The sequence below is a fragment of the Salmo salar genome, chromosome ssa18 (assembly GCF_905237065.1).
Source record: "Salmo salar chromosome ssa18, Ssal_v3.1, whole genome shotgun sequence".
NCBI lineage: Eukaryota > Metazoa > Chordata > Actinopteri > Salmoniformes > Salmonidae > Salmo > Salmo salar.
In genome coordinates, this window is record NC_059459.1 from 30,350,401 (window position 1) to 30,377,808 (window position 27,408).

Genomic DNA, 27,408 nt, shown 5'->3' on the forward strand with positions numbered 1-27,408 from the left:
CATCACACCTGCGGGACAGGTACAGGATGGCAACAACAACTGCCCGAGTTACACCAGGAACGTACAATCCCTCCATCAGTGCTCAGACTGTCCGCAATAGGATGAGAGAGGCTGGACTGAGGGCTTGTAGGCCTGTTGTATGGCAGGTCCTCACCAGACATCACCGGCAACAACGTCGCCTATGGGCACAAACCCACCATCGCTGGACCAGACAGGACTGTCAAAAAGTGCTCTTCACTGACGAGTCGCAATTTTGTCTCACCAGGGGTGATGGTCAGATTTGCGTTTATTGTCAAAGGAATGAGCGTTACACCGAGGCATGTACTCTGGAGCGGGAACGTGGAGAGAGGGTCCGTCATGGTCTGGGGCGGTGTGTCACAGCATCATCGGACTGAGCTTGTTGTCATTGCAGGGAATCTCAATGCTGTTCGTGGGAAGACATCCTCCTCCCTCATGTGGTACCCTTCCTGCAGGCTCATCCTGACACGACCCTGCACCATGACAATGCCACCAGCCATACTGCTTGTTCTGTGCGTGATTTCCTGCAAGACAGGAATGTTAGTGTTCTGCCATGGCCAGCGAAGAGCCCGGATCTCAATTCCATTGAGCACGTCTGGGACCTGTTGGATTGGAGGGTGAGGGCTCGGGCCATTCCCCCCAGAAATGTCCGGGAACTTGCAGGTGCCTTGGTGGAAGAGTGGGGTAACATCTCACAGCAAGAACTGGCAAATCTGGTGCAGTCCATGAGGAGGAGATGCACTGCAGTACTTAATGCAGCTGGTGGCCACACAAGATACTGACTGTTACTTTTGATTTTGATCCCCCTTTCTTCAGGGACACTTTATTCCATTTCTGTTAGTCACATGTCTGTGGAACGTGTTCAGTTAATGTCTCAGTTGTTGAATCTTGTTATGTTCATACAAATATTTACACATGTTAAGTTTGCTGAAAATAAACACAGTTGACAGTGAGAGGACATTTCCTTTTTTTGCTGAGTTTAGTTTCCAGAGCCAGTGCTAACAAGCTTAGCGCAAAGACTGGAAATAGTCAGGCACAGCTAGCTAGCTTCCAGTCTTTGCGTTAAGCTAGTTAGCAGTGGCTCACAAAACTACCCCTTACTTCCTTCATACTGGACAAAGCGACATACAAATGGTATCCACAAACGATCCCTTAAAGTGCACGCACCTTTCATGCCTGGATTTAATGCCATGGATTACCACATATAGGCTACCTATGGCGGCAGGTAGCCTAGCGGTTAGAGTGTTGGGCCAGTAACCGAAAGGTTGCTAGATGGAATCGCCAAGCTGCCCCTGAACAGGCAGTTAACCGTGATTGTAAATAAGAATTTGTTCTTCACTGCCTTCCTTAGTTAAATAAAGCTTTAAAAAAAAAAAATATATAATATATATATTATGTGTGTATATAAATATATATATATCCATTTTTTTTAATTTTTTTTTTATATATACACACACACACACACACACACACATATATACACACACACATTTTTTTTTTTTTTACTCTGTTAAGTGATTAAAAGCATGACAGGTACACGTACTCTCGGTTGACTAAAGCATTTGGTAGGCCAAAAGAACATCATTGATAATGGATTACTATCAAGTTGACTATAAACCATAGACCTGCCAACATGGGCGCATTTTGCGTAACTACGCAATTCTCTGTCCATGTACGAAGGTACGAGATCCGAGTTAAAAGTACGCAGAAATGAAGAGGAGCTGATTTATTTTATTTTTTACAGTTTCATAAAAAATACATCCACTGAGTAAATCTAACATCCCGATTCTCGAGCTGCAACACACAGAGTTTGTGTCAACGGCCATAAAGATGAATACATCATTATTCAACGTAGCTGCCCGGTGTCTGTCCCTCCTGTTTGTTGTGATGCTGAGTTTGCCGACTGTCAGCTGTAGGTAAACACATGGACAAATCACTTTTCGACTACGTGTGTTGTGGAAAGGTAAACAGTAATTGGTTCAAGCTAACGTTTGCGAACATAAGATGGGCTCTGAAGTTCCAGCAGTGAAAGAAATTAAATGCAAATACGAAAAATAACTGGTCTGTTACTCTAAAAAGTTGAACAGGGTTGGCAGGTCTGCAACTCCTTAAATCAGATAATCCCCATTACATTTCAATAGAAACACACCATTAGCACATCAATGTTCTTTCAATTAGCGTAATTGCAGCACCAGGCACTTCTCCAGTCTAAGTGAGTAAAACCATGATGCCATACAACCTCTAATTACAGTCTATTCAGAAACAGTAGAGGAACAGAGGATTCCTGACATTAGGCTGGGAAGTGTAGTCCAGGACCACTAAATGTCCACCTCTACCCAGACATGACACGTCTTTCTTTCAACAACCCAGTCAGTCAGTCGACCAACCAACCCACCCACCAAATCAGTGATGTGATGATGGTGGTACTCACTGGTAGAAGTCAGCCTCCTTGACAGCCTCCTCACATCTCTTCAGAGTCTTGGTGTGTTGGTTCTGTAGAGACTGGAGATCTGCCATGGCCCTCATACACTGGTTTTTCAGACGCTCGTAATCATGGCTGGCTTTGGAATTTGGCCTTTGGGGAGACGAGACAATAAGATGCTACACTACATAAGAACTACCAACTGAGACGTGGTCTACAAGGGCAGCCCAATGTCAGTTTAGATATAAGAGTTAGATAGAACCAAGGCATGCAGTTGCTTTGCCTTGTATCAAAATGCAGAGGACCCAAAGGAAAATGCATCCATGAGTCAACCCAGAGCTGCGGAGCACAGCAAACTGTATGAAGGGTTCCTAATTTGCACTCTGACTGGAATTTGATTGTCTTGGTACATTTGGTTAAATTCAAAGTACCTCTAATTAAAATGTCATCTCTCCCTCTCTCTCCAAATCCACTGGGCGTCCCTCCCTGTTCTGAATTGCGTTTTTAACAACCTGGTACCCGGAACTCACGAGGGCGTTCATAAACTGAACAGGATGGTTACCGCATGGTTACCTATCAATTTCTGTCAACAGTACTGATCGTAAAGCCAGATGACAGGGACGGCAATAGACTTGATAGGACCTTAAATATACTCAGTCAGAGGCAGGGCTACTTTGCAACTTTCAGACTACTCTTCATAGCAGTGTCCGCAGTTTGTTGACTAATGTCATTGGATTGTAGCCCTTTTCCCTGAGAGCACGTCTGCCTATGAGAGATTAACTCACTATTGTGCATCCCTCTTGATTCTGTACACTGGCTTCAGGAAACAGAATGCTTCATAAAAACAAATTGTAAACATGCCCAATCATAAACCTACAGGTCAAAATCCTCAAAGTAATGACCGACAGAGAGAAATGAACAAAATGTTAGTGTCTATCGTAGCAGACTACGTGTGATGTAGTTCAGGTGCTTAGGGACAACACAACAATGGCTGATTTCCTTGAATTTTATGATTAGCTAGATGGTATTCTCTGTCTAAATCTTGCATTTGGACTACTTGTTGCATAGAGACATTCAGTAAAGTTGATCTACTCTACTTATGTCTAGATGTTGTATTTGACCAATTGTTGGATTAATACATTAATACTGCTCTTCCCTCAGTCATGTGGTGGGTGGGGGTTGTCTGTACCTGCAGTCGTCGAAGGTGGTGCCGGGTGTTGCCAGGGCCAGGCGCTTGCGGAGCTCGTCCCTCTCACGGGTCACCTGACGCAGCTGGGACAGGATGGTGTCCAGGTTGTCACCGGCTGGCCGGTTGTCGTTGAGGGCTGGGGGCGGAGACGAGGCTGAGCCATTACCGGTACCGGGGGGTGAACCTGCAACAGTGAGTATGTCACCACGGGCAAAAGCAGCTCACCACCACCGGAATACACGGGACAGGAAGAGGAGGGGTTGGGAGAAGATGAAATGGACGCTTGCATCATAATATCAACCAAACACAGAAATGCCTAAGGTTAATAAAGAAACATTTTATAAGCGCAGTCCTTCATATTGGAAGAGCACTAGAGTTCAGCGAGAATTGATTGGATAACCTCTAACTTGAAGTGATTCTTGATCTGTTTCTCCTGTGTCTCATTCTGGGTAAAATAGGGTTCTACCACAGGTGTATATAGGCCTACCACATCTGACATGAGTTAAATAAGTTATTTACATAAAGAAGAACTAGACTTGCAAGTTGACATTAATGTATTATTCAGGTGAAGGCTGAGGTAAGGCACATAAATCCCAAGTCAGGATTTCAGCTAACAAACAGGAAAGAGTAACCTCAATTGAACCTCATGCAACTTTGTCAACTTCTACTAGACTGGCCTAATACTGTATTAATGTTCGATATGAGCGCAATGTTTCTCAAAAACCCAGTTACCACCACCAGCAGACTGGGACAGAAACTTATGATTCAATGCAACACAGCAAGTCTGGACTATGACAAAACAAACCATCCTAAAGTGGTTGAGGCCTTGTCCTTGACATTCTCAACCAATTCACTATCAAAAGAACTGCTTTAGCACAGCATATTTTGATATGAAATTCCTCTAACATTTTCCAAGAAAATATCAACATTTTCCAAGAATAGCCTCAGATCCAGAAGGCAACAATGCTGGTAATCTCAGACAGCAGCATACTAGAGACGGGATTTATATCTGATAAAACATATTTCTGGTACTTTTTGTCTGTCTGGCTTATGCAGAGTCTCTGGGGCACTTTTATCGCGTTGCATTAAGCAATAGATTCGTGTAGTCGTACAAAAAGACAATTTAAAAGGTAAATTGAGGAAGTAGAAAATATAAGATTAATAGTCTACATTGAAATTAATAATTTCCCCTGTTCCCTTAGCTACGATTATGACATTTGTTCCATCCTTTTATTGACCTACAGATCAAGAAAAAAGCTTGTTTTTTCTACTAAGCTGCTGTAGGCCAATAGTCTATCCTAATACTTTAAAATATCCCTTTACCTTTTCTTTGCGTCTCTTCCCTGTGACCACCTATAGGTGAAACACCTGGATCATCTAAACATGACTAAGGTGTGATACAGGACGTGTTTAGTTAGCCTACCAGGGGCTGTTACGATGACTGTATTACCGCCACACCGGCGGCGGTCACGAGTTATGACTGCAGTCAAATTCCGCGTGACCATTTAGTCATGGTACGTAGGCTTCTCCAAGCTCAGATGCTGCTGGTCATTAGTAGCCTACCAAACATGGTAACTGCCTGGTACTCAGCACTCTATTGTCCCAGCACTCTAAATCAAACACTTCATGAGAACCCATGAGCTCATGTTGTGCAACATTTCTATAGGCTATGCAATTGCGTGAGAAAACACAGTGATGGCCTCTATTAAAAAGAGGATCCCATCAGCTTTCTGCAGGCTAGGCCTACTATATTTATTTCTCAACTTTCCTAATATTAAGCACATTGCTTATATTTACAACAGGAGTATAGCCTTATCTGGCTGGCATGACAATAAACCACGGGGAAAAAGAGTCCTCCATTCACTATTTAAGTGCATAGATGACATGTATTGTTTCCTGCTGCCCCTGTTTTGATACAGGTGCATGATAATGGTCCATTCTAAATCAAAACTAATATCACACAAATACTAAATAATATATGTAAAGACAAGATTAAATCAAGACTAGTCTGATGGGTGACAATATTAGCCTGTCACTTGTGAGCGCTGCATTGCTGCTTGTGAGCGCTGCATTGCTGCTTGTGAATGATGCCCGGTGTGTGCAGTAAGGCAAGAAACAGCTCATGCCTTTTTCAAATCATAGTCACACACTTCATGTAGTCTAGCCCATTGGCCTGCCTATATGTTTTGATAAGGTTTGTATCACAACTAGAGTAGACAAAAAACTTTAAATTAAGCACATTAATTCTCTTTACAATCGGTGTAGAGCCTAACTGGCATACATAGTCGGCGGGTGAGTTTCAACTTTGGGGAAGATCATTTTTACCATAAAAATGCACCTTTATAATAAAGCATTACATTAATAATCACATTTGAGAACAGTGTTTTCCCGCTAACTGCATTTTGGAACATTCGCGCTTACAGCCTACTGCCGTGTGCGCATTGCTGCGTTTATAATGTGAACAAAAAGCCTAATAGTTTATCACCATTTTAAGCTAAACGTTCTGATCTGTTGTATCAGCCTCATTGCTTTTAAAATGTTTGATGCGAGTGGTTGTATTCATTTAGGATCTATCGCATCCCACAACTGTGACAAAGCATGTTTGGAATATTTATTTATTGCACAGAAGGACAAGTTACCCAATAGAATGTCAACTTTGTACTATGGGGCATAGTAGATTGACATAGGCTAGTACTTTTGCTGTTTGTTAGGCCTACTCACCTTGTCGGTTGATGAAAATTAGAATTTTGGACAGTTCTGCTAAACATCTTCAATACGCGCCTCAGAATTTGATAAGAGGGACGCGCAGTTGTGTCCCCAATGTGTCTGTCTTCACTTGTAGTCTACTTCTAGCTGAGATGCCTGTGAGAAGGACCCGATCACGTGACAGGCATTGGCTAATAAGAATTGAGATATCTGAGAGAGCCATGTGAGTGAGGTGAGTCGGAGCACGGCAGCTCGGAGAAAGGAATTATAATATTCAGCCCAAAAGGCCACAGCCCGCAAAAGGCATGAATTTTTTAGGGGGCATTACGGCCACACAAGGGGGATGCCGCCGTGAAATTTGAGGCCTGGTGAGAATATTATCAAGTGCTTGTCAAATTGTGAATGAGACTGATGAAGTGTGGACAGCCTGCACTGCCTTCCATGCTACTTTCTTCAAATCATCATTAGAGTCGCATCATGCAGCCATAGAATGCATTAAAAATCCAAACATATAGCCCAACGTTTGTATCACAACTAAAGTTGCATAAATAACCTTAAATTAAGCATATAGGAGGACCTGTTTCTTTGTTAACCGCTCAACAGAAAATAGCTGCATGTCCGCACTCTCTCGGAAACCGTTTGTAGAAAATATCCTTTTTATTTTATTCAGCTATGTTCAATTGTATTCTTCATACTATAAGCAAACCTTGTCTGCTAAATGAACTAGTGTAGCCCACAGCCATATGGCATAGCCAGATCAGGACAACCCAGAGTATACCATTTTGTTCTTCTGAAACCACAATTTCTTCATATCATGTTTCTTTAGACCGGTCTAAAATAAATGAAATTATTTATTGTGACGGTGTAGGCTATATTAAATGGATTTATTGTAGATGTTTCAAAAAGGTCTGTATCAGTGGCTTCTAGACTATGTGTGGAAGCAAGGAGATTCTAAACATGTTTATGTTAATTACCATGAGACTGGCAGTTATTTGCTTGAGAATCACCGGCTGACAAAATGTCATAACTGCCACAGCACTAAGCCTACACCGCGCCTTTCAGAGAAGACCCCTCTACCTCCCTTCACCCTCTCTCTCTTTTACTTTCCCCCTCTTTCCCACTCATCCCAGAACAGAAGCAGGCCTGGCAGGGAGGCCGACAGACAGACCCATCTCTCTTTACCTCCCTCCCTCCCTAGAACAGAAACAGGAGGAGGAGCGGGCCAGACCAAGAGACAGACGGGCAGGCAGGCAGAGCCAAGCATGCAGGAACTCGGAGGATTATGTGCCATCCTTGGCATCAGGTTGGGCCTTTAAGGGTTTACGTAACATCCAGTGATGCTGAGTCATTTGGACCCCTGTCAAGCTCTGGCACTAAGTGAGTGTTAAGGAGGTAGCATGGTGAACACACACAGAAAATGTCCTAGGCCCAATACTTACCGACACTGCTTAGGGAGCTGCTACTCTCAGAGTCTGAGGGCATGGTGGAGAGAACACTGTATGTAGAGCCTGCAGAGACAGTGATGAGGTGGAGAAGAAGAGAGTAATCAGTAACCAGTCAAAAAGAGGATCCCGAAATCAGGTGTTTTCCATTGAAGTCGTTCTTGAAACAAATGGATTGGTTCGTCAATCGATGAATTAGTACTGTAAAGTTAGCTTCATAACCCAATACAAATATGCACTTTTTTTAAAATTTTTTTAAATACATCTTCTCCTGTACTTATGATTTTAACTTATCTTTATTCATGTACCCTCTCGCTCTCCATGCAACTAGTACAATGCTTTGATGTATATTTCCTGTATGTCCCTGCTAGTCAAGCAGAGTGTCACGGTTAGAATGCGATTTTCTCCTTTCTAAGTCAAGGAGCACATGGAGACAGCACTCAGGACAATGATGCCCTATTTGCATAGTGCTACACACTTCTAAAGGCGTATGCATGCTTCCCAGGAGAAACAGTTCCAAATGAGGTCATGCATATATTAATGACATTGTGACGTTTTTGTTTGTTTTGGACTTCAGTGAGGGTTTTTTCGGCTGTACGGGCACAACATTTTCTCAAGGCAAGCCAAAGTCGGTAACTGAAGTCTACTCCCCTTCGTCGGTGATTGGTCAACAGTAGGGATTCTTCAATAAAGTCTGTCGTCATTCAACGAGAGACGACTCGTTTTCAAGCACATGTTTTCCATTGAGAAATACTGGACCAAACATCTTAGTTCGATGTAAAATTGCATGATTAAGAGCTCCTTGACAAAAAGCTGAAACTAATGACTGATTTGAGTTCTTAGATTCATTTTGACTATTTTGAGGAAGTACATACTGGCAACGGCATCTCAAAATGGACAAACAGTACTATTGCCGCTTTATTCTTGCTTTTCAAGCGATGGTCTTTTAACCTCTTATGGCTAGGGGGCAGTATTTTCACGGCTGGATAAAAAACGTACCCGATTTAATCTGGTTACTAATCCTACCCAGTAACTAGAATATGCATATACTTATTATATATGGATAGAAAACACCCTAAAGTTACTAAAACTGTTTGAATGGTGTCTGTGAGTATAAAAGAACTCAAATGGCAGGTCAAAACCTGAGAGATTCCTTTACAGGAAGTGGCCTGTCTGACCATTTCTGGAACTTCTTTGCCATCTCTATCTTTTACTAAGGATCTCTGCTCTAACGTGACACTTCCTACGTCGTCCATAGGCGCTCAGAGCCCGGGAAAAACCTGAATGTCGTCATCCCAGCCCCAGGCTGAAACACATTATCGCCTTTCTCAAGTGGCCGATCAAGGGACTCTGGGCTTAGGCACGTGACCTGGCCGCCCCCGTCTTTGTGATTTTTTCCTCTGTTTGCCGAAAAGGAGATTCCCGGTCGGAATATTATCGCTTTTCTACGAGAAAAATGGCATAAAAATTGATTTTAGACAGCGGTTGACATGCTTCGAAGTACGGTAATGGAATATTTAGAATTTTTTTGTCACGAATTGCGCCATGCGCGCGACCCTTCTTTACCATTTCGGATAGTGTCTGGAACGCACGAACAAAACGCCGCTATTCGGATATAACGATGGATTATTTTGGACAAAACCAACATTTGTTAATGAAGTAGCAGTCCTGGGAGTGCATTCTGATGAAGACAACAAAGGTAATGAAACTTTTGTAATAGTAAATCGGAGTTTGATCAGGGCTAAACTTGGTCGGTGTCTAAATGGCTAGCCGTGATGGCTGGGCTATCTACTGAGAATATTGCAAAATGTGCTTTCACCGAAAAGCTATTTTAAAATCGGACATATCGAGTGCATAGAGGAGTTCTGTATCTATAATTCTTAAAATAATTATGTTTTTTGTGAACGTTTATCGTGAGTAATTTAGTAAATTCACCGGATGTTTGCGGGGGGTATGCTAGTTCTGAACGTCACATGCTGATGTAAAAAGCTGGTTTTTGATATAAATATGAACTTGATTGAACAAAACATGCATGCATTGTATAACATAATGTCCTAGGGTTGTCATCTGATGAAGATCAAAGGTTAGTGCTGCATTTAGCTGTGGTTTTGTTTTTTGTGACATTATATGCTAGCTTGAAAAATGGGTGTCTGATTATTTCTGGCTTGGTACTCTGCTGACATAATCTAATGTTTTGCTTTCGCTGTAAAGCCTTTTTGAAATCGGACAGTGTGGTTAGATAAAGGAGAGTCTTGTCTTTAAAATGCTGTGAAATAGTCATATGTTTGAAAAATTGAAGTTTTTGTATTTTTGAGGAATTTGTAATTCGCGCCACGCCTATCATTGGATATTGGAGCAGGTGTTCCGCTAGCGGAACGTCTAGATGTAAGAGGTTAAGGGAGTACGCGAGCACACTAGTTTGGTTCGCCTAGCTGACCTGAAGCATGCTGACTCCTTTACGCCTAGGGAGATTTCATTTGATATTTATACGTTTAGCAGACGCTCTTATCCAGAACGACATACAGGAGTAATTAGAGTTAAGTACCTTGCTCAAGGGCACAGACAGATTTTACCTAGTCGGCTTGGAGATTTGAACCAGTGACCTTTCGGTTACTGGCCCAATGCTCTTAACCACTAGGCTACCTTTTCATGTAGAGGAATCCATAGAGGGAGCTATACAAGGTCATGCTGCTGGATATCACCGCTCTAGCTGCAGCAACAGATTGACTGCCTTTAAAGGACCATGTAAACATGAGTTTAACCCTTTGCGGAGTGAGTCCTTAGAATGTCATCATTCTCAGTGTTCCACTTTGGGATTTTTACTTCAGTACAGACTGAATGAGCAGCCCTTGCTGTTGTCATCTTTAAGAATCAGTTAGAAGGTTTGCCATAGGACATAATATAGACGTACCGTTTAGTGCTCCTCTGAGTATTAAGAAGACAAACAGATATACAATAGGTGGTTATATATATTCTAAGTGGGTATATTGTGATCAACTGAATGTGCCACTGTCACACTTCAAGCAGGCATAAGACTGCAATTAAAGAATAAGTTATTTTTTTGTTTACAACCAAATCTATTTTTTATGTAAATGAAATGTTATAGAAGGGTCCAGACACCTTTGTGATGTCACATGTTTTCGATAAAGTTATCCCAAAACAGCAAATCACTTCCTCATCCTCATTGTGTAGTATGGGGGCCCCAAAACAACTTTTACAATAAAGACAAAAACACCTCCAAACATCATTTTATAAATGGCAAAGCTCTCAGTAAAGTTATGCAGGTCTTTAGATGTTGTACACATGCAATTGTGTCATTCAGAACTTTATCTGTAATGGTATATTCTCTTTTGCGCTACTCGAGCCATTCCATTTACCATGTAGCCTGCTGCTACAGGTAACTGCCAAAATAAAAGGGAAGCACCCCACGCTTTCAATATATATTGTATCACTCATTACGCAAGTGTTCCCTTTATTTTGGCAGTTACCTGTAAAATGGACAGAGCGGTATCGTTTGAGTCACAACAAAATGGAATAAGGGTGCGGATGAAGTTTGGAATGACTATTTCATGTGTATAGTACATCTAATGACCTGCATCACTATAATGAGAGTTTTGCCCTATCTAAAATAACTCATTTGGTTGTTTTGGATCCTTTTTTTATTTAGGGGCCCCATACTAAACAAGGAGGATGAGGAAGTGATTTGCTATTTGGGGTAAGTTTCTCTAAAACATGCGAAATCCTCAAAAAGGTGTCTGGACCCTTCTAAAGCCATTTACATAAAAACAAATGTTGGTTTTAATTTTTTTTATTTTTTAAAGCTTTATCCTTTAAGTGTGTCCTCTAAAACCCATTCATGACACACACCAAAGACAGGGTTTTTTTCTGAATCAAAAAAGGGACTTAGGTGGCGGGCATGGAGCGGAGACATTTTAGTTGTAAAGCAAACTTCCTGCAATTCTATGCATTTTGCTATGGCTAATCCTGTGTTATTTTGCCATGGCTAATCCTGTGTTATTTTGCTCAAACATAAATAATATCTACCGCTAAATTCATTGTTTTGGGAATTTTCATTCTCCCCGACTGTCTAGCTTTTATTTTGGAGATTGATAGATGTCAATTATTAAATTATAATAAAATATAAATCATTATAGTTTCTACATTCTTTATATCTGGGTTAAGTCATTTAAGTTAACACAAAGCGTTTTTGTACAAATTGGAATTAGGTGACCCGAAAAAAATCCCAAGGATTTCAATGGCAGTAATATCTCACCAAGGGAGTGATAACATCAAGAGGGCGTCGATCAAATCCCATTATCCCAGATCTGCTGTGTAGGCTATAGCCCTTACAACGCCAAGCCTGCAGATCACACAAGGCCTAACCTCATTAGCCGGGGAGGAAGAGAAAGAGCGAGATTAGAAATTAAATGAAGGTAGAAGAAAGGTGACTGGATTTTAATCTGTTCTGACACTCCCTGAAGCTCGGTCTCCGCTGCTGCGCTCCACTGGGGAACACATTGAGGATTTCACATTGTTCTAGCTGACATGAGAACTGCACATAGCCTAGCACTGTACTACTAGTCTGCTGCACACTGAAGGCACACTTTTGACTAATTTTCCCAGATGCATTTAAAAGAAGTAGGCTACACTTTTTATTTTTATTATTGTCAGATTTGGAAGCAGCAGGTAGCCTAGTGGTTAGAGCGGTGGGCCAGTAACCAAAAGGTTGCTGGATCGAATCCCCGAGCTGACAAGGTAAAAATCTGTCATTCTGCCCCTGAGCAAGGCAGTGTTCCCCTGGCGCCGAAGACGTGGATGTCGATTAAGGCAGCCCCCTGCACCGCTCTGATTGAGGGGTTGGGTTAAATGCGGAAGACGCATTTCAGTTGAATGCATTCAGATGTACAACTGACAAAGGTATCCCCCTTTACCTTTTTTAATTTACACTGGAACTCTTGCGGCTCAACTAGGGGTAAGTCATCTTACATGGAAGGCTTCTCTGCTAGACAAACGTGTTTTACTGATACAAGAACAGGTCTGGGAGATGTGTGATTTGAAAAGGCCAGCCCCAGAACACAAAAATAATTTGATTCTCAGTAATCTGTCCCCTCTCCGACCAGCATGTCATGCCACATTGCATAGACCAAATCACTTGTAATAATCATTGTCAATGCTCACTACAGATTTCATATACCGGCGGCTTGCCTGTTATATCCTGTCTTTAATTTAAACATAAAGTTACAGTAAGTTAGAAGACAGTATGGAAATTGAGAAAAAGTAGGCCTAGCCTACAGGCTAGAAATGTATCAAATTGAGAACTGTGAAGTGGCGACAGTCTACACTGTAAGTCTCTAATCAGGCCAATGAATGCAGTAGCATATTGAATGGTAGCATGCCATCCGGTGTTGGAAGGGTCGGCAGAGGTAGACCTCTTAAAACAGGACTTTAATCATCAATAGAAATTAGACCTTGGTCTCATTCAGCCGGGCCGATTTGTTAACAAGCTGACGGCATCAAAAAATAGTAGATGTATTAGAGCTAAAAAAGATCTAGTGTTCGGCACTTAGACTGCAGACAGTCCAATTCTCTAAAATTCTATCATCAAGTGTGCACTTGCCGTGTGGGGGTGAGTAAGTGGACACTTTAGGAAGAAGTGTGGGGAAACAGAATGTAACCTGAAAGTGCGGACTCGTTCACTTTCTCTCAACAACATCCAATGTTTTTTCACTGAGGGTGAGTGAGCAATGCACACTTTAGGAAGACGTGTAGGGATCCTGAACACAGCCTTGTTTAAAGATCGAGTAGGGTATAGCCATGTGAGAGCTGATGGTAGACAGGTATAGCAGAACAAAGGCCCATCTCCTCTCCCTGACTCCCTCCATGTCTACCACTTAGGGTTGCAAAGAGTCGGAAACTTGCCGGTAAATTTCCTGAATTTTTCCAGAAATTTTCCATGGGAAGTTAACCTGTTGGGGGTAGGGGGCAGTATTGACACGGCCGGATAAAAAACGTACCCGATTTAATCTGGTTACTACTCCTGCCCAGTAACTAGAATATGCATATAATTATTGGCTTTGGATAGAAAACACCCTAAAGTTTCTAAAACTGTTTGAATGGTGTCTGTGAGTATGACAGAACTCATATGGCAGGCAAAAACCTGAGAAGATTCCTTACACGAGGTGCCCTCTCTGACAAGATCTTGTTCTTCTCGTCTCTGTTTATTGAAGACTGAGGATCTTCGCTGTAACGTGACACTTCCTACGGCTCCCATAGGCTCTCAGAGCCCGGGAAAAAGCTGAATGATATCGAGGCAGCCCCAGGCTGAAACACATTATCGCTTTTGGCAAGTGGCCGATCAGAGGACAATGGGCTTAGGCGCGTGCACGAGTCGACCCCATGCTTTATTTTCTTTCGTCTTTTTACCTAAACGCAGATTCCCGGTCGGAATATTATCGCTTTTTTATGAGAAAAATGGCATAAAAATTGATTTTAAACAGCGGTTGACATGCTTCGAAGTACGGTAATGGAATATTTCGATTTTTTTTGTCACGAAATGCGCCGTGCTCGTCACCCTTCTTTACCATTCGGATAGTGCCGCTATTTGGATATAACAATGGATTATTTGGGACCAAACCAACATTTGTTATTGAAGTAGAAGTCCTGGGAGTGCATTCTGACGAAGAACAGCAAAGGTAATAGCATTTTTCTTATAGTAAATCTGACTTTGGTGAGTGCTAAACTTGCTGGGTGTCTAAATAGCTAGCCCTGTGATGCCGAGCCATCTACTGAGAATATTGCAAAATGTGCTTTCACCGAAAAGCTATTTTAAAATCGGACATATCGAGTGCATAGAGGAGTTCTGTATCTATAATTCTTAAAATAATTGTTATGCTTTTTGTGAACGTTTATCGTGAGTAATTTAGTACATTTTTTGTAAATTCACCGGAAGTTTGCGGGGGGTATGCTAGTTCTGAACGTCACATGCTAATGTAAAAAGCTGGTTTTTGATATAAATATGAACTTGATTGAACAAAACATGCATGTATTGTATAACATAATGTCCTAGGTGTGTCATCTGATGAAGATCATCAAAGGTTAGTGCTGCATTTAGCGGTCTTCTGGGTTTTTGTGACATTATATGCTAGCTTGAAAAATGGGTGTCTGATTATTTCTGGCTGGGTACTCTGCTGACATAATGTAATGTTTTGCTTTCGTTGTAAAGCCTTTTTGAAATCGGACAGTGTGGTTAGATTAACGAGAGTCTTGTCTTTAAAATGGTGTAAAATAGTCATATGTTTGAGAAATTGAAGTAATAGCATTTCTAAGGTATTTGAATAACGCGCCACAGGATTCCACTGGCTGTTACGTAGGTGGGACGATTTCCCACTGGCCCGCGAGAAGTTAAGCCCGGGAATTTGGGGAATGTTGATTAAATTCATAAAATTCACAAAAAAATGTTAGCTTATAACAGTGAACCTTTTTTGTGGGCCAATTCTAGGTCTTGTGGCATATTTTGGTTAACTAGTAAATTGTAGCCTACAGCGATGTGTTTAAATCATTTATAACTTGTTAACAATTTCTGCTAGTTAGTTTTTGATACCATGTGGGTTTTAGTTTGCTTGAGCCTGCTAACTGAGGAGTGTTAAATTCACCTGTTTCCATACATGTTTCATTTTAAAACATTTATCTTACAAAAGGAGTTGTTTAATCTAACTGCTTAATTATTCATCTGTACATGGAATTATATTTGATTGTTTTTTTACACATTTTCTTCTAGTCTTTACAGGAAAATGCCAAGGGCACAATCTGATGAGTGGAGACATTTCACTGCAGCTAATGTAGAAGGAAAAGCTGTGGACATTTGCAAATACTGTGCCAAATCATATGTGAAGAATGCAACAAAGATGCAGAATCATCTGGCCAAGTGCATAAAGTTCCCTCAGCGCTCACTACAAGCAACCTCTGACAAAAGTCCTGCTACTTCTATTTGAGGTGAAAATGATGAATCAGACACCTTATCGATAACAACAGCTCATGGTCCTCCTGGAATCAGAAGTTTTTTTGACTCAATGGAGAAACGTAGTCAGAAATGCTGATGAATGTAAGAGATTTCTGAATGTTATTCGCCCAGCGTACACCCCTCCAACCAGACATGCTTTATCTACTAATTTGCTGGATTCAGAGTTCAACAGAGTTCAAGTCAAGGTCAAACAAATCATAAAGAAAGCAGACTGTATTGCAATTATCTCTGATGGGTGGCCGAATGTTCGTGGGCAAGGAATAATTAACTACATCATCTCCACCCCTCAACCAGTATTCTACAAGAGCGCAGACAAGGGACAACAGACACACCGGTCTCTACATTGACTGCCTTCAGCTTATCTGCAATGACCTTGGACCACAGAAGTTATTTGCACTCGTGACAGACAATGCTGCGAACATGAAGGCTGCTTGGTCTAAAGTGGAGGAGTCCTACCCTCACATCACACCCATTGGCTGTGCTGCTCATGCATTGAAACTGCTCCTCAAGGACATCATCGCACTGAAAACAATGGATACAATCTACAAGAGAGCCAAGGAAATGGTTAGGTATGTGAAGGATCATCAAATTACAGCAGCAATCTACCTCACCAAGCAAACAGAAGAATAAGAGAAGCACATTGAAGCTGCCCAGCAACACCCGTTGGGGTGGTGTTGTCTTCATGTTTGACAGTCTCCTGGAGGGGAAGGAGTCTCTCCAAGAAATGGCCATATCACAGTCTGCCGATATGGAGAGAGTGGTGAGCACCCTGAAACTCCTGAAACCTAAAGCAGTAGCCATTACACGGATTGAGGGAGACAATGCCATCCTGTCTGATGTTCAGACTCTGCTTGCAGATGTAAGAGAAGAAATCCATACTGCCCTGCCCACTTCACTGTTGCTCCAAGCAGAGGAAACTGCAGTTCTGAAATACATCAAAAAGCATGAAGACTTCTACCTGATGCCCATACACACCGCAGCGTACATGTTGGACCCCAAGTATGCTGGCAAGAGCATCCTGCCTGGTGCAGAGATCAACAAGGCGTATGGTGTCATTACTACCACCGTGTCTCACCACCTTCGCCTGGATGAGGGCAAAGTTCTTGGCAGACTGGTGAAGTACACTTCCAAGCAAAGGCTTTGGGATGGAGATGCAATATGGCAGTCATGCCAACATATCTCTCAACAGCCACCTGGTGGAAGGGACTTTGTGGATCTGAGGCTCTTTCCCCTGTTGCCTCCATTATCCTCCAAATCCAACCAACATCAGCCGACTCATAGCGCAACTGGTCCTTGTTTGGGAACACACACACACACACACCAAAGCACGCAACAGGCTGACCAATACAAGGGTTGAAAAATTGGTGGCCATTGGGCAATTTTGAAGCTTTTTGAGCCTGACAACAAGCCATCCTCAATAAGGAAGATGAGGCCTCAGAGTCTGATGTTCAAGAGGTGGACATTGAGGAGGTCCAGGGAGAAGACATGGAAGCCTGAGAGGAAGACAACCACAGCTTTAGTTTCTAGACTATCATTTTACAGATGTATGTTGAAAATGTTTTTGTGAGGTGCGATGAATCATTGGGGATCATTCAATATTCCCTTTCTTTTGTTGTTCGGTGAAATCATCCCATGTGAAGAGTCATCTCATTTAATTAAAGTTCAATTCGTAAATCATTTTTGAAAATGTTATTTCTATTGGAAGGATTTAATAATTTGCAATTGCCTACTTATGACAAGGTAAAATGTTTGTTTGTTTACATATGATATGGTAAATATATCCAATGCAAAAAAACATCTACATTTAAATAGTATTAATATTAATTTGCATATATTCCGTTAATTCCCATATATTCCAACGGAAAGTTTCCACCTCTGAAAATTCCCCAAAATGTGCAACCCTACTCCCACTCCCCTCCAGGGCCAACAGTTTGCGCTCCATACGGCCAGATTATCTTTCCATGAAGCGGAGGAATACTTAATTCTGCAGTATGGCGAAAATATGAAAAAGGGTAGAATAGGAAGAGTGCCGAGGAACGACAGAGCGTGTTCCCCTCATACTGATCAGAGTCTGGTGCCGCTGTCAACTGTGACTAAATAACGTAAGAGGTCGCCCAGATAATTATATTTTCTAAAAATGCATCAACTACCCCAAAATCTAGGTACGCGTTTATCTGAGGAATCGGATTCTGCCATTTCAAACACTTTCTATCTTAACATCTTGACAACCCTGAAACTAACGATCTGATGCAAGGCCTTCTCTTCCTGAGGAGGATAGAAGACGAATTCAGCGACCGTTAGAGACGAAGGTTATTATTGTTACATTAATAATATTCCTTCTGATATTCTGTATTATAAACTGGGTGGTTCCAGCCTTTACTGCTGCACCTCCTTGGGCCTTATTGCTGAATTAACCACCGTAACCTCCACTCACTTTGTGTCTGAATTCAGGAACAGACGTGTGTGTGTGTGTGTGTGTGTGTGTGTGTGAGTGAGAAAGCCACTGCTGTTTGGCTGGGCTTGGAAGGACTCCATTTCAGGAGGTCTGTCTCTCACAAGAAGGCCATGCATGGCAGTGGTCACATGACCAGAAGAGTCTGCGAGGTCGTGGTCAGTAGAAGGAAAACGGGAAGGTACTACCTGAACTTGGTCAATAAGAACAGAGTTTGAAACAAATCTGAGACCTCGGAAGGTCAAAACTAAACAAATTTTGCGAAATAAAACAGCTGATATTCATCAGTATAGCAGTGGAATGTAGCCAAAATGCTGAAGAACACAACATCATCCTAAATAACAGACAGAAGTGGTGTGGTTGTTCGCTTAGTCCCGCTTCACTCATTATTCAAATATGTGAAAAGACTAAACAAGGTGGAGGAACCTCTATATAACTTAGAGGTTTACAACAACACGGTGCCATGATCAATATCTAGGTTATACCTATCCAGTCATTTCAGAGTTTTGAGCACTGAAGGAGTCAAGGCTGGCTAAAGTTAGCCTGGTTCTAGATCTCTCAAGTGCTGTACAGCCAAGTCATATGGTCACTGGCATTTAGCATAAAAATGACCAAGTATAGATCTGGGACTAGGCTGGGGTAAAGTGTGAATATTGAGATGCGATGAGATGAGCTGCTCGCTGTACCTCTAGCAGAAATGCTGAACAGCAGCAGTCTAGCTGGTCCAGTAATGCCCCTACTTGCATTACAGCGAACACACAGCCTATTAACAGCCAAGCTAGTGGTGCTTTAACCCTGAAGAATACTAGAAGTCAGCATAAGTGAGACAAAGTTAAAAACAACTATGATAGCAGCTCATAAATCTCGATAGCGGAGGTGCATTGCTTGGGTCCTCTGGGGCCGTAGTCCTGCTGATTACATCACCGTTGGCTTTTGACAAGGGACTAATTTCTCCAGGTGTGTGAATTCTCCAGCCAATCAGTAGCCTCGACTGCCAAGGAGACCAGGAAACCAGCAGAATGCTGTGACCACTTGGCAAGCTTACAGTCATCATTAGGCTATAGCTTGTCTTGGGCATAGAGTTGTGTAATATACTTGAGTTATCTCCAAGAGCAGAACACCGTCGCCCCTTTATGAACAAGGTAGGTAAATGTTAATACACACCCTGTCTAGACTACATCTTACCATGACATAACATAAAGTAGCGGGAAACACAGGCCTTTGGTCATGCATCAGAGACTGGATTGGAATAGTGACAGAGACGGGGACGGACGGTAGATGACGGCGAGAGAGAGGGGGGTAGACGACGGCGGCGAGAGAGAGGGGGGCAGACGACGGCGGCGAGAGAGAGGGAGGCAGACGACGGCGGCGAGAGAGAGAGAGGGGGCAGACGACGGCGAGAGAGAGAGGGGGGCAGACGACGTCGAGAGAGAGAGGGGGGCAGACGACGGCGAGAGAGAGAGGGGGGCAGACGACGGCGAAAGAGAGGGGGGGCAGACGACGGCGGCGAGAGAGAGGGGGGCAGACGACGGCGGCGAGAGAGAGGGGGGCAGACGACGGCGGCGAGAGAGAGGGAGGCAGACGACGGCGAGAGAGAGAGGGAGGCAGACGACGGCGGCGAGAGAGAGGGGGGCAGACGACGGCGAGAGAGAGAGGGGGGCAGACGACGGCGAGAGAGAGAGAGGGGGGCAGACGACGGCGAGAGAGAGAGAGGGGGGCAGACGACGGCGAGAGAGAGAAGGGGGCAGACGACGGCGAGAGAGAGAGGGGGGCAGACGACGGCGAGAGAGAGAGGGGGCAGACGACGGCGGCGAGAGAGGGGGGGGCAGACGACGGCGAGAGAGAGAGGGGGGGCAGACGACGGCGAGAGAGAGAGAGGGGGCAGACGACGGCGAGAGAGAGAGAGGGGGGCAGACGACGGCGAGAGAGAGAGGGGGGCAGACGACGGCGAGAGAGAGAGGGGGGGCAGACGACGTCGAGAGAGAGAGGGGGGCAGACGACGGCGAGAGAGAGAGGGGGGGCAGACGACGGCGAGAGAGAGGGGGGGTAGACGACGGCGGCGAGAGAGAGGGGGGCAGACGACGGCGGCGAGAGAGAGGGAGGCAGACGACGGCGGCGAGAGAGAGGGAGGCAGACGACGGCGGCGAGAGAGAGGGGAGGCAGACGACGGCGAGAGAGAGAGGGAGGCAGACGACGGCGGCGAGAGAGAGGGGGGCAGACGACGGCGGCGAGAGAGAGGGGGGCAGACGACGGCAGAGAGAGAGGGGGGGCAGACGACGGCGAGAGAGAGAGGGGGGGGCAGACGACGTCGAGAGAGAGAGGGGGGCAGACGACGGCGAGAGAGAGAGGGGGGCAGACGACGACGAGAGAGAGAGGGGGCAGACGACGGCGAGAGAGAGAGGGGGGCAGACGACGGCGAGAGAGAGAGGGGGGCAGACGACGGCGAGAGAGAGGGGGGGGCAGACGACGGCGAGAGAGAGAGAGGGGGCAGACGACAGCGAGAGAGAGGGGGGGGCAGACGACGGCGAGAGAGAGAGAGGGGGGCAGACGACGCCGAGAGAGAGAGAGGGGGCAGACGACGGCGAGAGAGAGGGGGGCAGACGACGGCGAGAGAGAGAGAGGGGGGCAGACAACGTCGAGAGAGAGAGAGAGGGGGGCAGACGACGTCGAGAGAGAGAGGGGGCAGACGACGGCGAGAGAGAGAGAGAGGGGGGGTAGACGACGAGCGAGAGAGAGAGAGAGAGGGGGGGCAGACGACGGCGAGAGAGAGGGGGGGCAGACGACGGCGAGAGAGAGAGAGGGGGGGCAGACGACGGCGAGAGAGAGAGAGGGGGCAGACGACGGCGAGAGAGAGAGGGGGGGCAGACGACGGCGAGAGAGAGAGGGGGGGGCAGACGACGCGCGAGAGAGAGGGGGGCAGATGACGGCGAGAGAGAGAGAGAGGGGGCAGACGACGGCGAGAGAGAGAGGGGGGCAGACGACGGCGAGAGAGAGAGAGGGGGCAGACGACGGCGAGAGAGAGAGGGGGGCAGACGACGGCGAGAGAGAGAGGGGGGGCAGACGACGGCGAGAGAGAGAGGGAGGCAGACGACGGCGAGAGAGAGAGAGGGGGGGCAGACGACGGCGAGAGAGAGAGAGAGAGAGAGAGAGAGGGGGGCAGACGACGGCGAGAGAGAGAGAGAGAGAGAGGGGGGCAGACGACGGCGAGAGAGAGAGAGAGGGGGGGCAAACGACGGCGGCGAGAGAGAGAGAGAGAGAGAGAGAGAGAGAGGGGGCAGACGACGGCGAGAGAGAGAGAGGGGGCAGACGACGGCGAGAGAGAGAGGGGGGGCAGACGACGGCGAGAGAGAGAGAGGGGGCAGACGACGGCGAGAGAGAGAGGGGGGGGCAGAAGACGGCGAGAGAGAGAGGGGGGGCAGACGACGGCGAGAGAGAGAGGGGGGGCAGACGACGGCGAGAGAGAGAGGGGGGCAGACGACGGCGAGAGAGAGAGGGGGGCAGACGACGGCGAGAGAGAGAGGGGGGGCAGACGACGGCGAGAGAGAGAGGGGGCAGACGACGGCGAGAGAGAGAGAGGGGGCAGACGACGGCGAGAGAGAGAGGGGGGGCAGACGACGGCGAGAGAGAGAGGGGGGCAGACGACGGCGAGAGAGAGAGGGGGGGCAGACGACGGCGAGAGAGAGAGGGGGGCAGACGACGGCGAGAGAGAGAGGGGGCAGACGACGGCGAGAGAGAGAGGGGGCAGACGACGGCGAGAGAGAGAGGGGGGCAGACGACGGCGAGAGAGAGAGGGGGGCAGACGACGGCGAGAGAGAGAGGGGGCAGACGACGAGCGAGAGAGAGAGGGGGCAGACGACGGCGAGAGAGAGAGGGGGGCAGACGACGGCGAGAGAGAGAGGGGGGCAGACGACGGCGAGAGAGAGAGGGGGGCAGACGACGGCGAGAGAGAGAGGGGGGCAGACGACGGCGAGAGAGAGAGAGGGGGGCAGACGACGGCGAGAGAGAGAGAGGGGGGTAGACGACACAGAGAGAGAGAGAGAGGGGGGCAGACGACACAGAGAGAGAGAGAGAGGGGGGCAGACGACGGAGAGAGAGAGGGGTAGATGACGAAGAGGAACATTTTACATCTCGCTAGAAATTCATAATGAAACGATCTTAACAGAGAAAAACATCCTTGTGTGCTACCTATATCCCCCAATAGAATCCCCGTGCTTTAACGATGACAGCTTCTCCATCCTAGAGGGGGAGATCAAGAATTTCCAGGCCCAGGGACATGTACTAGTTTGTAGCGACCTGCCAGAACTGAACAAGAGCCCGACAACCTCAGCACACAGGGGGACAAACACCTACCTGGAGGTGACAGCTTCCCTCCCCAATAAGACCCCCTTGACACAACATAACCAACATAAATGGGTCAGAACTCCTGCAGCTCTGTCGGACGCTGGGTATGTACAGTTGAAGTCGGAAGTTTACATACACCTTAGCCAAATACATTTAAACTCAGTTTTTCACAATTCCTGACGTTTAATCCTAGTAAAAATTCCGTCTTAGGTCAGTTAGGATCACCACTTTATTTTAAGAATGTGAAATGTCAGAATAATAGTAGAGAGAATGATTTATTTCAGCTTGTATTTCTTTCGTCACATTCCCAGTGGGTCAGAAGTTTACATACACTCAATTAGTAGTTGGTAGCATTGCCTTTAAATTGTTTAACTTGGGTCAAACGTTTCAGGTAGCCTTCCACTAGCTTCCTACAATAAGTTAAACATCCTGACTGATGTCTTGAGATGTTGCTTCAATATATCCACATCATTTTCCTCCCTCATGACGCCATCTATTTTATGAAGTGCACCAGTCCTTCCTGCAGCAAAGCACCCCTGTGCTTCACGGTTGGGATGGTGTTCTCCGGCTTGCAAGCCTCCCCCTTTTTCCTCCAAACATAACGATAGTCATTATGGCCAAACAGTTCTATTTTTGTTTCATCAGACCAGAGGACATTTCTCCAAAAAGTACAGTCTTTGTCTCCATGTGCAGTTGCAAACCGTAGTCTGGCTTTTTTAATGGCGGTTTTGAAGCAGTGGCTTCTTCCTTGCTTTCAGGAAGTAACCTTTCAGGTTATGACGATATAGGACTCGTTTTACTGTGGATATAGATACTTTTGTACCTGTTTCCTCCAGCATCTTCACAAGGTCCTTTGCTGTTGTTCTGGGATTGATTTGCACTTTTCGCATAACAAACTATGTTCATCTCTAGGAGACAGAACGAGTCTCCTTCCTGAGCGGTATGACAGCTGCGTGGTCCCATGGTGTTTATACTTGCGTACTATTGTTTGTACAGATGAACGCGGTACCTTCATACGTTTGGAAATTGCTCCCAAGGATGAACCAGACTTGTGGAGGTCTACAATTTTTTTTCTGAGGTCTTGGCTGACTTCTTTTGATTTTCCCAGTATGTCAAACAAAGAGGCACTTAGTTTGAAGGTAGCCCTTGAAATACATCCACAGGTACACCGCCAATTGAATTATGTCAATTAGCTTATCAGAAGCTTCTAAAGCCATGACATAATTTTCTGGAATTTCCCAAGCTGTTTAAAAGGCACAGTCAACTTAGTGTACGTAAACTTCTGACCCACTGGAAATGTGATACAGTGAATTATAAGTGAAATAATCTGTCTATAAACAATTGTTGGAAAAATTACTTGTGTCATGCACAAAGTAGATGTCCTAACCGACTTGCCAAAACTATAGTTTGTGAACAAGAAATTTGTGGAGAGGTTGAAAAACGAGTTTCAATGACTCCAAACTAAGTGTATGTAAACTTCCGACTTAAACTGTATATCTACCCTTTACAGAAATAGAACCCAGTGAAGAAACGTGGATAATTGATAACTTTACAGACAATTTCAAAAAGTGCGGTATCAGAATCATCTGTACCTTTTCAGACAGTAGGGCTGCAGTCCAAACATGTTATTTTTACCCCCTCAGTCCTCGCAATAGCCACTTTCCCATGGGGGAATCCCAGTCGAAACCAGATGCAATTTGATGGCCATCTTAAGAAGGTCCAATTCACTAACGCTGCCCCCTCAGCCCTCGATTTAGCGAGTGAAGAACTTTAAATCACTTGTGGTGTTGATATTACCCTCAAGTCACGTGTCATACTCTGGTGGCCGCGAGGTGTCAAATTTAATCAACACGGCTACATTTCAGCATGTCAGACAAAATTATTGGAGCTAGCTTGCAACAAATACATTTTTTAAAATATATTACACTTATTTTAGCATTGACTAATTGGCTTAGTCTCGTAGTGAACCCTATAAAGCGTAGCTTGCTTCAAACATATTTTGGGGAATTCTGAAATGAAGCTGTAGCTGGCTAGCTACCTGACAGGAGTGCTAACCAGCTACTTTAGCTTGATAGGTATATTAATAGCTTTAGGTCGGTTGTTTTTAAGCTCCATTTCAGGATTACCACCAAGGACATTGCCTTCCGATCATCACTCTCCCTCGCTAGGACAAGGGACATCTAAGGTACACTCGGACGTGACGATGTAAAACGTCATTCAAAAGGCTGAGGGTTTAGGGCAAAGGGCTGTCTACTTGGACCCCAGCCTAGAATCCCTGACAACAAATGCTGCTGATATATGTCCAGCTGTGTTGTTTGTGCAGTTTTTTTTAATGGTAGGGTAGCTAGATGTGGTTTCTTTCTACTAAATGTTTTGGTAAGTTGTGATATTTAAACTTTTTTAGGGAATAGTGGTCTGCACACAGGCAGGCTAGGATTGACTGAAATGGTCACCTAGTGATGGAAGTTTGTCTCGCTTCAGAAGTGGCATTACTTTACAGACAAGTAAAATGCCGTTCATGTCTCCAGAGAAGGTTTAGTGTCAGCGTTTAAAAAGTGTAGTGATCCTACCCAACAAGAAAAACAAACATGCCGTAGCCAAAGGCGCTTTCAAGGGGATGCATACAGCGAGGGAAAAAAGTATTTGATCCCCTGCTGATTTTGTACGTTTGCCCACTGACAAAGAAATGATCAGTCTATAACTTTAATAGTAGGTTTATTTGAACAGTGAGAGACAGAATAACAACAAAGAAATCCAGAAAAGCGCATGTCAAAAATGTTAAAATTATTTGCATTTTAATGAGGGAAATAAATATTTGACCCCTCTGCAAAACATGACTTAGTACTTGGTGGCAAAACCCTTGTTGGCAATCACAGAGGTCAGACGTTTCTTGTAGTTGGCCACCAGGTTTGCACACATCTCAGGAGGGATTTTGTCCCACTCCTCTTTGCAGATCTTCTCCAAGTCATTAAGGTTTCGAGGCTGACGTTTGGTAACTCGAACCTTCAGCTCCCTCCACAGATTTTCTATGGGATTAAGGTCTGGAGACTGGCTAGGCCACTCCAGGACTTTAATGTGCTTCTTCTTGAGCCACTCCTTTGTTGCCTTGGCCATGTGTCTTGAGTCATTGTCATGCTGGAATATCCATCCACGACCCATTTTCAATGCCCTGGCTGAGGGAAGGAGGTTCTCACCCAAGATTAAACGGTACATGGCCCGTCCATCGTCCCTTTGACGCGGTGAAGTTGTCCTGTCCCCTTAGCAGAAAAACACCCCCAAAGCATAATGTTTCCACCTCCATGTTTGACGGTGGAGATGGTGTTCTTGGGGTCATAGGCAACATTCCTCCTCCTCCAAACACGGCGAGTTGAGTTGATGCCAAAGAGCTCCATTTGGTCTCATCTGACCACAACACTTTCACCAGTTGTCCTCTGAGTCATTCAGATGTTCATTGGCATATTTCAGACGGGCATGTATATGTATTCTTGAGCAGGGGGACCTTGCGGGCACTGCAGGATTTCAGTCCTTCACGGCGTAGTGTGTTACCAATTGTTTTCTTGGTGACTATGGTCCCAGCTGCCTTGAGATCATTGACAAGATCCTCCTGTGTATTTCTGGGCTGATTCCTCACCGTTCTCATGATCATTGCAACTCCACAAGGTGAGATCTTGCGTGGAGCCCCAGGCCGAGGGAGATTGACAGTTCTTTTGTGTTTCTTCCATTTGCGATTAATCGCACCAACTGTTGTCACCTTCTTACCAAGCTGCTTGGCGATGGTCTTGTAGCCCATTCCAGCCTTGTGTAGGTCTACAATCTTGTCCCTGACATCCTTGGAGAGCTCTTTGGTCTTGGCCATGGTGGAGAGTTTGGAATCTGATTGATTGCTTTTGTGGACAGGTGTATTTTATACAGGTAACAAACTGAGATTAGGAGCACTCCCTTTAACCTCTTGGGGCTAGGTGGGACGCTAGCGTGCCACCCGTGGTGCACTCCATCAACAGCAGGTGCATTTCAAGAGCGGCAAATTTGAATCCAAATAAATGTCAAAATTCAAATTTTTCAAAAATACAACTATTTTACACCATTTGAAAGATAAACATCTCCTTAATCTAACCACGTTTTACGATTTCAAAAAGGTTTTACGGCGAAAGCATAAATTTAGAGTATGTTAGGACAGTACATTTACAAGAGTTGTGTGTAATGTTTTGTCAAGTCAAAGACAGGGTCACCAAAACCATAAAACCAGCTAAAATGATGCACTAACCTTTTACAATCTCCATCAGATGACACTCCTAGGACATTATGTTAGACAAGGCATGCATTTTTAGTTCTATCAAGTTCATATTTATATCCAAAAACAGCGTTTTACTATGGCATTGATGTTGAGGAAATCGTTTCCCTCCAATAACCGGCAGTCAAGTCAGCGTCACAAATTAAATAATTAAAATTAGAAAACATTGGTAAAATATTATATTGTCATTTAAAGAATTATAGATTTACATCTCTTGAACGCAATCAACTTGCCAGATTTAAAAATAACCTTACTGGGAAATCACACTTTGCAATAATCTGAGCACTGCGCCCAGAAAAATACGCGTTGCGATACAGACTAGACGTCATGTTGGGGAGATCTAAAATCGAAAATACTATGTAAATAATCCATTACCTTTGATTCTCTTCATCAGATGTCACTTCCAGGTATCACAGGTCCATAACGAATGTAGTTTTGTTCAAAAAAGCTCATCATTTATGTCCAAAAATCTCCGTCTCGTTAGCACATGATGTAAGCCAGCCGGACTTCTCGTCATGAACGAGGGG

At 44.8% G+C, this 27,408-nt stretch overlaps 1 protein-coding gene across 6 annotated transcripts in view; it reads right to left on the bottom strand.

Moving 5' to 3' along the window:
- The window catches only part of LOC106577192 (disks large homolog 5), a 125,185-nt gene that overhangs the window by 74,398 nt on the left and 23,379 nt on the right, over positions 1 to 27,408 (bottom strand). For 4 of the 6 annotated variants that reach the window (XM_014155051.2, XM_014155047.2, XM_014155046.2 and 1 more), the window contains exons 2-4: positions 7,775 to 7,843; positions 3,630 to 3,813; positions 2,450 to 2,593 (exon numbers count right to left, since the gene is read on the bottom strand). In XM_014155051.2, coding sequence (XP_014010526.2) covers positions 2,450 to 2,593; positions 3,630 to 3,813; positions 7,775 to 7,843 — 397 coding nt within the window. The remainder of the gene's footprint in view (positions 1 to 2,449; positions 2,594 to 3,629; positions 3,814 to 7,774; positions 7,844 to 27,408) is intronic. The other 2 variants (XM_014155048.2, XM_014155050.2) reach the window with 2 other exon arrangements.